We start from the raw sequence: 17,710 nt of genomic DNA, 5'->3' as shown, positions 1-17,710 counted from the left end.
GTAGGGTAGAAGTGATAACTACTTTTAAAATAGTATTCAGTTCAGTTCAGTTTCTGATGTTCCTGAAAATATTATCCCTTGATAAATATAAGGTGCACGGTAAAAGAATTCAACGAAGTGCTTTTTTATGTCATGGGACTGGAACAGGGTTTTTACTGTACATTTAAAAGTAAGATTTAAACATTTAATGTTAATTATTACACTAGCACAAATCTTGATTGCAGAAAGGGCCGGATGTCGCTTTGCAAATCTGTGTGCATGCTGAAAAACTGTGAAGTGCACGATTGTCTCAAACTAATATAAACTTATTTTGAATTGTATTAATTTTAGTTGTCTATTTACTTACTTATATACAAGTGTGCGACCTCCTCTGATAAGTCTGTAAAACGTATGTTTTGTCACAAATATTTGTCCTGAATTTTGACCTTCTGTCCTGAATTGTTGTACTGAATTGTTGACTTTGTGTCCTGAAATTTTGTCCTGAATGTTGGCCCTTTGTCCTGAATTTTTACACTCACCGTCCTGAATTTTCACCCATGCCATGCATCAGAGCACTGTGAAATGGCGAGCAGTGGGCAACTACAGCCTATACAGAACCATTGCCAGAGAGCTCATTACCAGGAACACGGATCAAAGACGCTCTCTAACTCAGCCTGGAACTGCAGTAGGCGCGCGAGCCCATTGGGTTCAAAGGGCTTCAGGCCCCCGTCATGTGTGTCAGCCCGGCTGAGACAGCTTCCCGGGCCCACACACAGCCGCACCCGAGTACTTCACAGGTCTTTAAAAGACCATTTATTTGTTAACGAGGCTTTGTTGTGTTTTCGCCCCTTAGAGCGCCTGCATCTCCACTCTGCATATTGCTGGAAGAATCAGAATCCCCCCCTCCTGAAATTGTTAGTAGCCCACCTCCCCGAAATTTGGCTCTAGTTGGGCCTCTGTACTGCAGGGAGGACTTAATTGTGGTGGCACTTGTGAGTTCAGCAGCAGAGCACAGACAAAAGATGAGCAATGTCTGTCAGAGTGTGGAAGAGGGGTAAAGATCTGTTAGTGTTTATCGATGCTCAAAAGGGTGTGATTTCTGACATTTATACCGTTCTCTGAACTTCATTGCTTGATTCTACTCGAGATAAAGAGTCACACATTTGGCACCATTATGCCACTCATAGGTCCACTGAAACCATGGAAATGTCACACATAAGCAATCTGGAAAGTTGGCAGCTATGTGTCACATTCTCCCCCTTTAAAACGTTAAATGCACCTTCATGAGGAAATTACATTTCCCCTTTTCCTAAACCTATCTCTCCTCTGTTCCGGAATGTTGACCTATATAAAATTACACAAAAACTAGCGACAACAACAAAAAAAGTATCATCTGTATTAACTACAGCGCGGGTGTAGAAATTGGAGTATTCAACACACCAAGTCTCTACATTCAATAATTCAACTGATGTTTATTGTCGATAAAGTAATTTTTGCATTAAAGGTGAATGTGCTGCATGGTGCGTCGTCGCTCTCGTACCGTATTTTGGGCGACTGTTAATGTTAGTTTGCAATAAAGATTTTGTGAAAAAAGAAAAGAGCAGTCCGTGGATTGGAGGAGGTGCCTAGGTGGGCGTGAGCCAGCATGAAGAAGCACACAGCAGGGTGACGTCCGTAGGGGCGGTGTTTAGAACCAGGGCAGGGAGAACAGGGCGGAGTCAATTCTAAGTGACATGCAGTTGAAGGGCTGAATGCACGGTGATGGATGGGGTTTAGGCTGCTGCTGACGTCAATGCAGATGTTTCTTAGAGTTTCAGGGGCGGTTGACAGTGTGGCAGGGGCGTGATTGTTGAAGGGTGACGTTTCCCCTGGGCGTGAATTGACCGGAGCTCGCGAGGGGTTCTAGGATACTGCAGTGGCTGTCCCCGGCGGCAAGGAGGATGGAAGCCGAAGGGGAGCCGGGTGAGTACCCCTCAGTTTCGCTGGCACGTGCACAAAGCTTGGGGAGTGAACTCATGCAGTAAGAGAGACATTAATGAGAGCATTAAAATGGTAGACATTCCGCTATTATAGCAGCTTAAACCTGTCAAAGTTCTAATGAGATATGATACTCTGAAATATAAACCCAGTTCACCTTCAACTTTATGTTAAAATGCATTTGACGGGAGGAGCAGTATAGAGGGTGGCGACAGCAACCTGCCTTTGATGAAAACACGAGGGTTTCGACCCTCCAAATGAAGGTAAACTATTTGTATGCAACGAGGAAGGTTTACAGTGGGTGTGACCTGCAGCCAAGGGCTCGGACCTAATGAGGGTTACTATATGGAAGCTTCAGCCATATGTTGTTGTGACATGGAGTGACTAGGACATGGAGCCACAAGATAATAGGAAGCCGGAGGGGTGGCGTGCATCCGTGGGGTTGCAGGAAACTGACGAAGAAAGGACAGAGCGATGCCACGCTTGTGGTGAGCTGACACTTAAGCTATACAGCAATCGGTGACAGTCGTGCAGGACAAGCAGTGTGGGGGAACCATTCGATGGGAGCATGTGCTGAAGATAGTCTTCTACGGAAAGGGACTTTAAATATGGGAAATGCAGTTAAGATGATGTGGCTGGGGAGGGGGGTGAAAACAGAGTGGTTAGTTAGGCAGTGATGGATTGGTGATGAGATGCAGCATTGAAAGGTTGCAGAAAGAAGTTAGAGGAGTGCTGCCCTCCTGTGGAGTAAGGGTAAGGGAATGCCCTCAGCAGGGTGCAACACCTAGAATGGCAGCTGGGGCAGCTGTGCGCGGTACAAAAGCAGCTAACATAACATAACATAACATGTGTAGCTTCCGGTGTGCCCCTATGCCCTATAGATATCTGAGATGCTGAGCGAATGATGTGTTAGAATATCTGTGTGCAGTTGGCAGTGGAATCAACGAGATAGATAGATGGAGGGAGTATGGAGCCCTGACAGGAATACCTGCTTTTGCTGAAACCTAAGGGCCTAACATGAAATAAAGAACTTACCTCCTACCTGAATGGCTACAGATTCTTGTATGAAGACTCTGCCGTTCAACTACATGCAGATTTGGGAGTGTCAGTGTGTATGTGGGTTTAGCCATAGTTGTGCAACTCAAGGAATGAAGCCTTGTGTTTTTGATCGTAAAGTGACTTGATGGATATGTGGTAAAAAGCGTTGAGTGCGATTTGGGTAAATCATGTATGAAGGTGATGTTATTTTAAATATTAATGTAGTACCATTGCAACACCAAGGCTGCTTTAAAGTGTTGCTGCTTATAAGAATGGAAAAGCACGGCAAACACGAGTAAATGCATGTTCCCATGTGTTTACGAAACCCTTGTTAGAACAGGTGCATTCTCAGCTCTTTTTTTTAAGTTCGTTACCTGAAATTTGAGTGAGTATTCCAGAGGAGTGAGAGGGGAAGTCTGCCAGATATTGTTTCAGACAACAATGGCAAGCAATTGTCAATCCTTCTCTTAATCCCCTTTAATATTTGGTTGGTATTTAGTATGACGAGGTCCCATCATTTACATTTGTTTATTGTTCTAAGGAAAGATGCATTTTCTATTGGGTACCACTAAAGAGCCTTAAGTGCAGGCTTTTTTTTGTGGAAGATGAAATTCCTTCGAGTATGTATTTGATTAGTCGGCAGATCTACTTAGCATTTCCATTGCTTAGTAAACATATTACTAGAACTTGATAAACTGCTTTTCTGCCGTGATATTAAAAAATGTATTGTTACTTTGACTTTTTAATTGGAAATTAAACTGTTTCTCCAGTTCGTTGAGTTGTGGGGAAGATGCTATTCAGTTGTTGAGAAACCCAGATTTTCCACTTTATCCACTCATAATAGAGTCTCTCCCAATTTGGCAGACCAGTCAACTGAGCAAACGTCAAGGATGTTAATCATGGGTACATATATCGTTGACACTGGTGGCAAAAGTTGGGACTGAAGCGGATACGTTTCTATTTGTTTAGTGTATACTTTTGTGTAGATTTTGTTCACTAAATATTCCAGAGGGCCTCCATGCACTGGGATGTGGTGGCAGTGGTGGTGGCTGGTGAGGCAAATAGAGGGACTGAACAGGTTGTCTGATGGCAGCGCATGAGACCTTTGCCAGTGTAGTGATGGAAAAAACATACACTGGATTGTTTCTTAACAGTGCACTGCATGCATCCAGATCTGAAAAGAAGGACTTGGCCAAAAAAGTAGTAGCCATATCTGTTGGCAATATATGTGAGTTTAAGAACAGCATGCACGAATATCACTCCATGGTGTGCAGTCAGTGGCAGAGTGCTTATAGGGTGGGCCAGAGTATACGTGAAGCAACAGTTCCTTATATCATAGTAGCATATGCAGGCGTTGCCAGGGTGATAAAGGAGTGAGATCCATAGACACCAGTGCAAGTGTGTATGCATTTCCTAGTGAAATGATGGGCACAAGACTCTATATTGTTTGTAGCACGTGCACTACTGGTAGAGGACTGAACTTACTAGACAGCACTGCATTGTGTGCAGCTGCTTCTGTAGTCCTTATGAGTGAGAACCACAGATGCCACAGCTGTTTTTATGTGTATGAGGTTGTAAATAATAGCAGGTTGCTATTTGATTCATGTACATTCATTAGTGCTTTGAAGATGCTCTGTGTGCAGTATTTATGGTATAAGGCCACATTTGTTTGTTTTCGTCACTTGCTGTGCTGTTTTCTGCCAATAAAGTTGCTACTTTTAAAGCACTATTGACAATCGTTCTGACCTCGAGTACATTTTTATTGTATTTTAAGGTACTGAGTTACTCCTTTTCATGGTTAGCCCTTCCCAGTATGTTGTACTGCTTAGGGTGCTGGATATCATGAAGTAGGGTGATATATTAATATGTTTTCAATATTGCCTACAACTCTGCACGTAGGTGTTCCCTTTCCAATACAACTGGCGTCAAGACTTGGTATCTCACTTTGCCTGATGTTGACTGCTTAACTTTATCCACCTTTCAATGGTTGGATTAGCCAGCACTCGTATTTCAAGTTTGTATTTTAAGCACAGACAAAGCCCCACTAATGAAGGGATTTAACTGTCATGTACCTTGTCGTATCTTCTCGATGTCTTATTTAAGGGCAGTTTTGATTCACTTCTACAAAGCACTGCTTTATATCCAAGTCAGATCATATTTATATTCAGCCTTCCACTGTATTTGTCAGACACTGCCCAGTTCTCCTTGCTGTTACTTTAAAGTCTCTCGAATCACTTAGATTGAAGCACAGCTGTACACTATTTGTAAGAAATACTGTTCCCTTCCTGGACCAGATGAACAAAAGGAGCCATCCTCCATTGGGGAAACCTCTAAACTTGCATGTAACCAGCTCTCGTGGGTTATGTGAGAGAAACTACAGGCTTGATATATCTAAACAGGTCTCACACTGCCTTACATTTAGCTCTTTACAGTCCGAAATGAGACCGGTCCTCTAGTTATATTAATTCTCTCCTTATTTAAAACCACACCAAGGGGAATTCGGAGGCATTTATCAACAAGCACTGTGAAGTCTATTCAAGAGATGAAAGGGTCAGCCAAAGGTTGTACAAATAGTACGTTTTTTAAATGAAATATGACCTAAATGTTGAATCAGAAAATAGGAGAGATTTAAACAAAAAGAGATTTAAAAGTTAAAAAAGCTAAGTTGAAATCAAAGACTTCAAATACAGTTAATTTGTGATCAGTGGAATCCTTTGACCATTTTGCTAAACAATCAAATGATAGACTGGCAAAAACGCCTGTGTACTGTTGGCGACAATAAGGCAATCAACATTGATCACTATCTTTAGATCTAGCTAAGAGCTTCCTTACATACGAGGAGAATTCTAGCTTTGTGATCTACTAATTTAAATTTTTTTTTAAAGTTCAGCAGATTAATGAGCAATTTAAACTGACATCAGAATTAGATTATATAAAGTCTGCTTTTAATTCTTATGGTCGCCCTTGTTTGTTCACGCACCCAAAAAGCATCACCAAACAAGATTGTCAATGGGTTAAATATCACTTCCCAATGTCAATTGAGAGGAACCAGAATCTCGTAAACCATCAGTGCCGGCATATTTTGTGACACAGACAGTCCACTCCATGGCCCCATATTTAAGCTGGGTGAATACAATCTGTCATTGTCATCTTCTCAGACTCAGGATGAATGCATTTTTGCCAATGGTTAGCTTCCCTAAAGGATGGGCTGCAGACAGCCATTTACGGCAGTGTGGATGTGATGTCTCTTCCGAACAGACTGTGTTACATGTTGTCATGTTTTGTGGTCATTACATTCTACCAAGGAAAATATATCTGACCTCTATTCTAAAGGAGGCAACATTTCTCCAAGTGAAGCCGGCTATGCTTTTTTTGACCATGTTGGGAGATGCTTACACATATGTTTGTATGGGGCACTTCTAAAGTTGTGTAGTAACGATACGAGAAGCTTGGCAGTGATACATGCCCCTTTTTTTAAAAAGAATTACGTCCTTGTTTTTATGTGGTTATGAAGATGCATTTTACTTTTATTTATTAACTATTGAAAAATGAATGTTTTTATGATTTTTATATATTGAATCTGCTTTGTACAACTGTTATGTTCTATATCTTTTATGGTTTACTAGTTAACCAAAAAAAGAAATGTAGCTATCTGATATCAGAATTGTTTTATGTTAGCCCTCATGCCATTCTTGTTAATTTGACCACATAATCTAATACGCCAATGTAGGTGGTATTTCTAGAGGATACTTCTAAGTTAAAAAGAGCGGAAATGACTCTATGACAGTGGAATTTTGTGACAAATGAATAAGCTTTTCTCTTAAAGATGTTCCTCCCTCTGTGCTTTCATATGCCTCTTGAGATTTTAATTCTAGATGTATATAGCTTGGAAATTCATCTCTTGAAGTAGGCCTGTATGATATACGGAGCATATCAATACCATTTATCCATGTGTACAACCTCGGTCATAGAGCCAATCCAATGTTTTATAGACTCTTAAAAACAGTAACCACTTATTTTGAAACTTTATATTGACACATGATTGTGCAAAGCTGTTGAACTTTATTCAGTATTGCTAAGGCGTATTTACATCCAAAATCAGCTTGTGAAGGCTGGCTTGTAGGAATTGATTTAGATACATGCTTTGTTCCCAGGAGTGAATCATATTCTGATTTTAAAAACGCAGTAAGGGATGCAATACATTAATGCTTGTTTAAAAAATGATACTGAAATCAGATAAAAAATAATGGAGTGACTGTTACCTATTGTGATACAAGACTATGAATGGCTATGACCCTGAGCTCCACACACCAAGTGAAAGGAATAGTTTCTTACAGTTGAGATTAGGCATAACACCAACCTTGGAGACTGAGGTAGCGTGTACAGGTATAATGATAGAGATCCTGCTTTGTAGGCTATTCTGTGCTGAATCTGAATTGGCACATCATATATTGCTCGATGCAAATATTTAGATAAATCATAATTATTTTGAATACTTTCAAAGACAGAGTGAATTCAGCAGTGCAAAACGTTCAATGAGATTTCATCATAATCAACAAACTTTATTCGGTTTTATGAGTAAAACCATAAAAGTCAAACAAACATGATTAAAAACGTGTTCCACAATACATATTAACAACTGTTAACACATCAAATTACACTGGGTTGATAACTAAAATACATAGATTACAGTGCAGAAATTAATAACAACTGACCTGAGTCTTAGGGCTGCCCTTACAAAGTAAGAGTGTACAAAACAGTATCTGTAGAAAGAAGTTGTAAAAGATAAAAGCTGGTTTAACCCTCCTAAAACCAGCCTTTTTAAGGACAGGGATAATAAATAATTTTCTGGGAAGATGACATTTCATTAAGTGTGCTATTTCAGAGTAAATGTCCTGCAGTAAATGGAAGTTTACTGGCAACTAAGGATACCATTAAAATTGCTGTTGTCCAAGAATAAGTGTTGTATTTCAATTTGCATGTACTTGCAAATGTTTGCAAACCGTAGCTGCACTTCACATTTTTTTTTTAAAACACTTTACATTTTTTAATTAACTAGGATGAAGAGTTTTATATTTGTATGTGTATTTATGCAAAATATAAGGTGCATAGACTTTATCTTTCCTCCATAAATTGAAGTTTTGTGGTTTAGTAAACCTGAATTATGTTTATATGCTTTATCCATAAACCAAGTGAAACTCCTCTATCCTACTGGGAGAGTGGCCTTCATTAAAATGATAATCCCGCCACAGCTCCAATTTCATTTTGTGAAACCTTCTGTTATACCTAGCTCTAGTCTTGGCTAAAAGAAAATTATGCAATTTGCTGGAAGGGACATGTAGCTCCAGGGCGTGCACCATGGCTGAAAGATATGTACAAATGGTCTTTGGCGGAGATCTACGTGCTGCAAGCTCTCGGGTCAGGGAACAAAGGGGCACCCGATTAATGTCTGTCAGGGTTTCCTCACTGTCATTGAATTATAATTCGACCACCTTCCACCATGAAAAGCCCATGGGTGACTTGCCTTATAGTATGTTACTCACAGAGTGGCACAGCAGATAGTTGACTGGAAGCTCTACAATAAACGCCACTGGGCCGAGATAACCATCCACATGAATTACAACTATACATGTATGTATTGTCTAGCATCACCGATCTTTATACTGGCCTATGCAAATTGTCCCAAATTTGCAATGCATAAATTGTCAGAAAAATGTCTCTTCGAATGGTATGGGGGGAGGGGTGTTAACTTTGATTCTTGTTTAATTGAATTGGAAAAGATGATGCATGCACCACCCTTTTCTAAACAGCATTACTTTGATATATATGATTCAAGCTGCTGGCCAGATGCTGTGAATAAGTGATGTTGATTTATATATGTATGCATGAATATGAAAATCAATAAAAATATATCTAAACAAATATATCAAATTAAACTAAACGATACAATATTTTTAACTGCTTACTGGGGGAGCCAAAACTGGGGCAGGCTAACTAGCATGAATGTAAAAAAGCTAGAACTAAATATCTGATTTGTAAAAGGAAGTTGCCCTGGAGAACTCCTTTGAACTGTAGGATTACGTTTTCTCTCCTTCAAATACCTTTGCAAGTACAAGCCCTCCGAGAAAGCGGAGTCCACGTGACAAAGAAGTATGAACTTCTACAGAAAGCTCTCAGAACTTCAGTTTTTGCACAGATGAATGTCATTCACTTAAAGTTTCATGTTAGCGCTTGCCCCTCTTGGACCAGTGCAGCACTGTGGGGCTCCATGCTTAAGATACCCTTGGCAATTCATAGATGGCACAGGCAGACATTATCTAGGGACGTTCTTCAATGTTTCTTACAAGATGTAGTTTTCTAGGTGTAGGAGGTAGGACGCTGGCATGCTACATTCACACTTGGCTTTGAATTGCTCTCATTCCCCTTACTAGGAGGAGGTTGAATTCAAAGCAGGTGTGTTTCACTCACCTAAAGATGCAGTCATTGGCATGCAAAACAATTTTGAGAGGTTTTAATGCACTGCGTGGTACCCACACATCCAACACTATTATTGTGTATGCTTCTCACTTCTCTGATCTTAGTCAAAGTTGGATCCCTGGCTGGTTTTGCTCAGTGTCTTAGAAAGAGTGAGACCTATTCCTCTCCCCTAGTTCTGGAGCTATTCAATCATACAGTAAAGTCTTCGCAGCTCCTGGTCACACTTCTAGTACATTCTTGTTACAAGGAGGCAACTCTTCTGCTGCATCAGTGAGTAGTTGATTTCCATCAGTGATAACAAGTCTGCCCAGGTCCTGGCAGAGTTCATGCATTTCTTAAAAAGCTAACCTCTATGCTGCTATAATGTTTCTGCATTGAAAACCTGTTAAGTAGTTCATTGTTTTATGCTAAAAAAATATATTTTTACATGTACATCTCGACAGACTCTTAACAATTGGAGCAAGATCCCAAGATGTGAACTTGTGTGTAGAAGTCTAACCTTCATGGATTTACTTGAGAGCCTGGAGAAAAGGCATACTTTTTACTGCATACAATTTGCTGCTGAAACAAGTTTACAATATTTCTGATGTAGGTTTATGAATTTTAACTGTCTTTCAGCATCTACACCATTATTGACTGCTGCAGAAAAGAGAATAATACAAGGGAACATCTAGGGAGATCTAGTTCTAACTTTGTTTCTAGGCCTCCGATTTAGATTTTTGCTGTGGACCCTCAGATTTAGATTTTTGCTGTGGATTTAGAGAAAAGAAACGCATAACTCTAGAGAAATTTTACTCTGAGCCATCCCTTTTGCTTACGGCATTCCATTTCCCATATGGAGAATTGTCCCATTAATTGAAACACATAAATTGGCAAAAGATGCACAGAACAGATTTCCCAGCGGAGGTCCAAAAGGGAAGGCACAGATCGTCAGAAATGTTGGTAAAAATCTAGATGGCAGATGAATCTTTCGTCTAGTAATGTACAACTTGTGTAGTTCTGTGTGCTTGGAATAATCTGTATAATATATCTAACCTCCAAGCACACTTAGCATAGAAACTGCACCTTTTATTCCTCCCACAAACTTGTGGCAATATAAGACAATAAACGCTTGAGTTATTTAGAGTTGCAGCATTGCTCATGGCACCATGGTTTGACTCTGTAGCTCCGGGGGTGGCACACTTTTTAGGTCGAGCTTCAAACAGCGTGCATGCACTGCTCTGCGAAGCTTCTTGTGTTTACTCCGTGTTGGTCTGACTCCTCCCACACATAGGATTGGCTTTTGCATGTGTCTTTCAATAATGAAAGCACGCTAAAGGCGGGCGCATGTCCCACCTCTTTTTTAATGTTCACTTCCACTGCCTTTTGCTCTCAGGAGCGAGCAGCAGCGCAGGGTGACAGCTGCATTCCTGTCGTGGATTAGGTTACTAATTAAAACACGCCGTGTTTTTTTTTTTTTTTGCAAAGGCAGCTGAATTCCTGTTGTGGATCAGGTTACTAATTAAACACAACGTGCCATGCTTTTTTTTTGCAAATGTTTGTTCTTGGTTAGTCTTTTCACAGCAGCTAAGGGGACCATCATTTTGTACAATATGTGAATAGTATTAATTTAGTAGACGCTTTCTTTTCTAGTGATTTTTTTTTTTAGGGCTCTGCCCCGCATCCACAATGGCAATCAAGCCACAAAAGCTGCCAAAAGAGACTCCTCTTTCTGTTGGACGATCACTCCATCTGAAGGTTAGAGAAACTCTGTCAATGGTGACTCAGCTAATCTCCAGTGGTTGTCGTAGATTGGGGGTAGGTACCCGGTTCAGGCATGTTGTGCGTGCAAGCTTTCCTGGGCCCACTCATTGTCAGTTCTTTGGTCCATGATTGCACTGTGAGCAGCGCCCAGACAAGGCTGGAGTGTCTTCTGGTCACTATCAAGAATATGACATAAAAAGACTGGTCTGGATCAACACTCAGTAATTGTCAGTCTAGTAGGTAGTTAGAGTGGTATAAACTAAACTAACATCAAGCCCAAAGAACTGGATCTAGTGTGTGGGGGAGCCCAGGAAGAAAAAGTTACAAGAGGAATGACCCACGTTTTGGGGAAGAGGCCCATAGGGTTTCCTCCTACAATACTTCACACCCTCGGTCCTAGCTAGAGCCTGTGCGAAATATGCTTAATTCGCATAATACGACATTCCAGAAATCGCGTGTGATTATGTCAATGTAATGCAAATTTCTGCCTGGTCTTTATCGTGAGTCCATCATGAAGGATGGCCTGCTCACATAACAACTATGTTCTGCACTTAATAAAATATACTTTACATTTGCATGAATCCCTTGAAATCACTGCTTCAGAAAATCCTATATCTTGGCTCTCGGCTGACTGCACCTCAGTGACCTTGAAATGTACAGCCCTCTGGGCTACATTTGGCTGCGAACTCCGTCAAGAGCAATATGGAGAAGTGTGGCTCAATGGTTAGAGCAGGCAGACCTTGATGCAGAGCTCTGGCCAGGGACCAGGGTTCGATTCCCGCCTCGGCGAGTCTCCGGCTCATTAATTCCCCTGACTGGATATTCTCGCCTCAGTGCCTGTTCTGATCATGGGTCCCACGCTGCAACTCTGGGCAATAGCTTGCTTAGTCTCCACAACGGCCCCAAAAGCGCTGGGATGCCTGGCTGCACCTGGGGGTGCCCAGGAGTGGACAATTCCCAGGAAAGCCAGGAAGGGTTCCTAAGCGGTATACGGACAGCGCCGGGACACCTCCGGTGGAGGTAGCTGTGCGCTTTACAAATTCCGACATTTATTTATTTATTTATTTATTTATATTGCTCGCAAACACCTTTAAACTTGCACAGTCGTACAGTAGAATAACTGTGCAGTGCAACACAGAAACTACTTTGTAACTCACAGCCTCAAGGTGTCAATGTCATACTAAATCACAAGTCATATTTACAAAAAGAAATCAAGGTCTGTCACCGCCCCTGGGCTATTGCAGGTAAATGTTACCTCTTAAGAGAAGAAAATAAAGGCAGAGCCCGGGGGTCTTCATAGCCGTGCAAAGAATATGGGCTGCTACGGGTGGTCAAACATGTTTCTGGCAAATGAAAACATCGAAATAGAGTGTTAGAACAGATGCCCTATGTGAGCATCCTACACGAATACTCAGCGTGATTCAGGAGGGCAGAACATTAAGACTCTGTTGGTGATTATATCTGCTCTCATCAACATTGCGAATTAATCATTTGACATTTGTATGTGTAAAAGCATACTCCTTCATATCAAGAGTGCAACGAAAATGATAGTCTTTGTACTTGTGCACTTTCCGCTTCTTTTCTCCTCGAGCAGTGCATGTGCACATTCCACGTTCTTCACTGTTAAGTCTCGCACCTATGCTCACTCTGCTTATTTCACTGTGAATATTCTCGTATTCGTTCTGTGGGTTTTCTGTTTTTTTCACAATGAACAGGCTAGTACCCATGCACGTTCTGCTTTCTTAACTGCGTACAGTCTCGAAACCATGCAGGTTCCAATTTCTTCATTATGAACCCCCTACAGTGGCTCGTGGTCAGTCCGAAATAGGTCTCGCCTATGAGAGCTATTGACTTTTGCAATGTTTGTTAGCCATGCAGTATGACTATAACTAATTTTTTAAAGCGCTATGATGTAGCCAGGGCTAATACTCCTTTTTTTTATTATTAAAGTGCATTAGTGCTGGATGCATCATACTCCTTTTTAACATTATTATTTTTAGCCATGTTGCACAACAACAGCGCTGAAATACAGCATGGCTACAAATCATAATAAAAAATGACAGTGCCCATGCTTTACAGCAGGAAGAAAAGGCAATTGCAGAGCCAATAGTCTCAAAGGCGAGACCTATTGGCTTTGCCAATGCTTGTTCTACATTACATGTAAGTCCTCAAGTGAGGGAGACTGCACATGTCCAGCTGCACCTAAGGTTGGAAATGTATGAAAGTTCCACTACTTTGGAGAACTTACACCTCAATGCTCTCAATCTTAAACTTTTCATGAACACCACATTGCACCATGTGTTACAGGTAGCATGTACAAAAGATTATTTCCCAATATGGGTTGTGGGAAGAAAGTTGATATTAAAAAACTATTCGGAGTAAGTACGAAAAGTGAGGCATTACCATTGCTGGTAAATGCCATTAACACCGGGGCAAGGTATTTACTGTGCATGGTAAATATCTCCTATTCCAAATGTCGTACTTGGAAATGATGAATAGCAAGCGAAATTGGTATTTAAAAAACGGAATTCTGCATGTTTTGAAAATTTTTGGGGAGAAGGTGTTTTTTTTCCCTGATAAATTTCAGCTGCTTTGGCTTGCTGCAATCTGTCTTTAGAAAAAAAATGGGGGCCAATAATTAATGGAAGTCGGATTCCTGCTCAAAGTCCCGTTTGCACAAGGATCACAATTGAATCAGCAGCTTGTAATCAGGACCTTTGTCATCACCCAGACCGTATCCAAGTTGTGAAAGGACAAATAGATGAACCAAATTAGAACAGCACCTGGAAACTTGCCCGGTAAAACCAGTGGGAGGGGTAGTGTTTTGGATTAGGAGTTTTAGAGTTTATGTTGTCGGGATCTCACTGCTCTAAACATTGGGTGAAATGGGCATATCATAGACAACTGGCTCTTTGTTGTGTGGAAAAGGTCGCTTAATTGAAACGGGTGTGTATAACATAAATAACCTTGGCCTAACACCTTACAGAACTAAAACCTCACTTTACATTTATTAACCTACACTCCTTAACCCCAAACCCCACCTGCATACATACCCCTCAACATCTTTATATCATGACCTATTGCACTTATTAGTGAATAGATTACATGTGCTGGCCTTGAAAATCCTACGATGTAACATTTAAACTCCAGGACTTTCTGTGTGGGCTTGTTGACCCCCTCCCTTATCCGCCTAATAAGCCTTTGTTAATCAAAATAACCTCAAGTAAAGGCCTGCAAACTTGTGGGCCGACCACCCCTCCCACCACCTGTCTCAAAGCGACAAACAAATACAATTTCCTGCCCTTTACTCACCTGCTGCATCTAGCCTGCCATAAATAACTCTAATAAATCACCTTTAGCTTCCCCAAGCTGATAAAAAAGGAGTGAGAGAAACATTTTGCTGCACAACAGAGGTCTGCCACTGTGTACACCTACCATAAAATGGTGAGTGGCAGCCCTGAAAAGGCATGTTAAATACAGGTTGGGCTACATCCTTTGCCAGATGCAGCCCATAGTAACACAGTCATATAGACTGTGCCTACATCCCCATCAATGTTCCCGTGGGACAGACTTCCATTCGGTCCGTCGACCCTCAAAGTCCTATAGGGTGAAATGGGTACATCATAGACCACTGACTTATTGTAGTGTGGAAAAGGCCCCTTTATTGAAACAGGTGTGTATCACATAAACAACCTCGGATTAACGCCTTATAGAACTAAAACCTCACTATACATTTAGTAGCCTACACTCCTTCGCCCCCCACCCATAAAACCCGCCCTACATACATACCGCTCAACCATTTTATATCATGACATTTTGCACTTCTCTGATTGTTTCACATTAAACTTCTCTTCCCACTTAACAGTAAACAAATTAACATGTGCTGAACTTGATAATCCTATAAGGTAACCTTTAAACTCCAGGACTTCCTGTGTGGGCTTGTTGACCCCCTCATTTATCAGTCTGATTAGCCTATGTTAACCAAAATAACCTTATTGAAAGCCTGCAAACTTGTGGGCAACTGCCACCAGAAAAAGGCACTCAACTGTTTTCTACCCCCCACAAACTTTAGTGATTTAAACCTGTCCAGAATAAGAACTCCCTCAACTCCAGCAGATCCAACTCCATATGTTCACGTTCAAGTTCAAGTTTATTTTATTTGATTTAGTTCTCCACTGAGAACCACAAATATTCAGTAAATAATATAACATTTTAAACCGTTTTGTTAAAAGAGAGGTTTTCATTCTAATACAAAGTTAAAAAGGGTTTTAAAAATTGAAAAAATTGTAGCAGACAAATTCGTTTGGCGGAGCCTTACATAGTATGATCAATTCCTGTACAGAGTTAATTCTACATTTTGTATAAATTGGTTGTAAAAACCTTTTTCTTGCCTTTACCACTGTCACATTCGGGCAAATGAACAACAAATGTTCCAAGTCCTGCTCCCCACCATTACACAGATTACAGATAATACTTGATTTTTCTTTTGAATGCCACCTATATGTAACTGTTTTTACAGGAAGTATCCCAAATCGGAGCAGCACAAGCGATCTCCTGACCCCATGCTTTAAATTAAAATTAATATACTGTTGTGTTTTCTTAGAGGCTATAGATTCTGCGAAATGTTTATATAAAGACAATTTAGTGCAGTGCTGAGAGTCAAGATCAAAACTGAGTCTTGGAGTAAAATGTTTTAAAAAGAGCTTCAACTGAGAAGGTGTCCATGACTGTAACAAATTAATATTAACATTAGATAGCTTAAAAGCAGTTAAAACATTCTTTGAGAATATATGTTTCGAAGATTATTTTTCAAATGTTTCTATTTTAAGTAGAGATCGAAGGGTTCCTTCTTCCTTATGGAGGAGGTTGTATGCCCACCTGATGATATTGGCAATTCCTCTGGCATTATGGCATATGAGCTGGTTAATGAGAACTCGAGGCGGAGACAGCTTTGTTAGCTTCCGTAAGATCTTCCCTTCTTTTAGGTCTAGAAAGTTCCATTGGCTTATTGGGATGTATTCGAGAGCATATGACAGCACTGGTGGAATCTTGGTGCTGTATATCTGAAGCAGAGAAGAAAAGTGTCTTTGTCCAGTTGCAGCATATAACCGTGAAAGTGCTCCCACATGAACGTCAGATTTACGAGTCAAATTCGGTGTATGGAGCCTATTTTGTAGAAACTTGGTGAAGATTCGACCTAAATAGGTATATTCATTTGCCACTTCCAACATTTTTCCCCCTAGAGACCAGTTGAATTTGGTACTCTGTTTCCTTCCTGAAAACTGAACTATCATACCATTCTTCCTAATGATGAACACCATCACCGATAAAAAAAACTTGACCTCCTCATACCAGACCATTGGGCTTTAATATCCTTAAAACCATGTTTTATGGTTCACTATAGTGCTGGACCTTTTTTGATTACCATATAGTTCTCCCGTAGGTGTATTACCATATAGTTCTCCCCTAGGTGTATTAGCACTATGTCCAGGCAAATAGCAGTGCACATTAACTTATGCAGTTTGGATAACAGCTCTCTCCACCTCATTCCTCCTTTACCATACCATCCTTTTCTGGCTATAGCCCAAAGAAGCATAGTCATCTCGACCGTGCCTACATCCCCCCATTGCTCTGGGGGGATGGACTTCCCTTCGATCCACCATCCCCAAAAGCCTTTTTGCTGCAAAAAAAGCTGAAGGGGCAATAGTGTCTTACTCGTGGCAATTCCAAGGTTAGTCAAAATTGTAATAGGCTGTGCCCCTGTGTGTGGCCAGAGAGCATCTATGACCATAAGACTTTACCACCAGGCTTCGAATTCTTGGGGACTGATGGAGACACCAACCTATTCTAGTCTGTGTCGTAGTTCCCAAATGCTTTGACGTAGATGTGTACGGCATAGAGCAAAGAAAGTCCAGTTGATGACCGAGTGGCTTCTGTGTAAACTAGTGCTACCCTAACTTTAACATGTTTTTTGCTCAGGCAGTTTATGCTTCTGAATCTGACATAACAACTGCAAAAACTGGAATTATATTAAGAAATAACTTTATTAACATTTCAAACTGAAGGGATTGAGCCAAAGAACTTTAAAAGCCACACAAGTTGTCAATACCAGTCAGCATAGACCATGAAGTCGGTTAAGTACAAAGTGACTACGTTTATACATTTGCTTCTGCAAAGAGGGCATGTTATTTGCAATCCCTGAATAATTTTTTATTATTTTATTTAATTAACTGGTAATAATTTTGTTTAATACAAGAAGGTATGCAGTTCCTAAAATTAGAGGCGAGAGAGGACTGCCGGACTAGGTAGTCTTTTAGTACCAAAAGTTAGAGGAGGGATGAGGAATTCTTCCTTTTGGAATTAGGACCCTCCACACCCAGCAGGGTGTCATGCTTCATTATAGTGCGTGCTCCTCGTCAGGTCGGCACTGAAATACCCGACTGTCTCCCTATGAGGGGCTCTTTGCTGGAGATTTTTTATTACAAACTGCTGTTGG

The 17,710-nt window shown here is 40.8% G+C and overlaps 1 protein-coding gene across 1 annotated transcript in view; it reads left to right on the top strand.

The window, feature by feature from the left end:
* The first annotated feature begins 1,805 nt into the window (after positions 1 to 1,805).
* The window catches only part of CYTH1 (cytohesin 1), an 836,242-nt gene continuing 820,337 nt past the window's right edge, over positions 1,806 to 17,710 (top strand). The window contains exon 1 of the mRNA XM_078653934.1: positions 1,806 to 1,941. Within this exon, the coding sequence (XP_078510060.1) occupies positions 1,920 to 1,941 (22 nt within the window). The 5' untranslated portion in view covers positions 1,806 to 1,919. The remainder of the gene's footprint in view (positions 1,942 to 17,710) is intronic.

The sequence above is a fragment of the Lissotriton helveticus genome, chromosome 7 (genome assembly GCF_964261635.1).
Source record: "Lissotriton helveticus chromosome 7, aLisHel1.1, whole genome shotgun sequence".
In the NCBI taxonomy this organism is placed as follows: Eukaryota; Metazoa; Chordata; class Amphibia; order Caudata; family Salamandridae; genus Lissotriton; species Lissotriton helveticus.
This window is presented reverse-complemented; position numbering and strand designations above follow the sequence as displayed.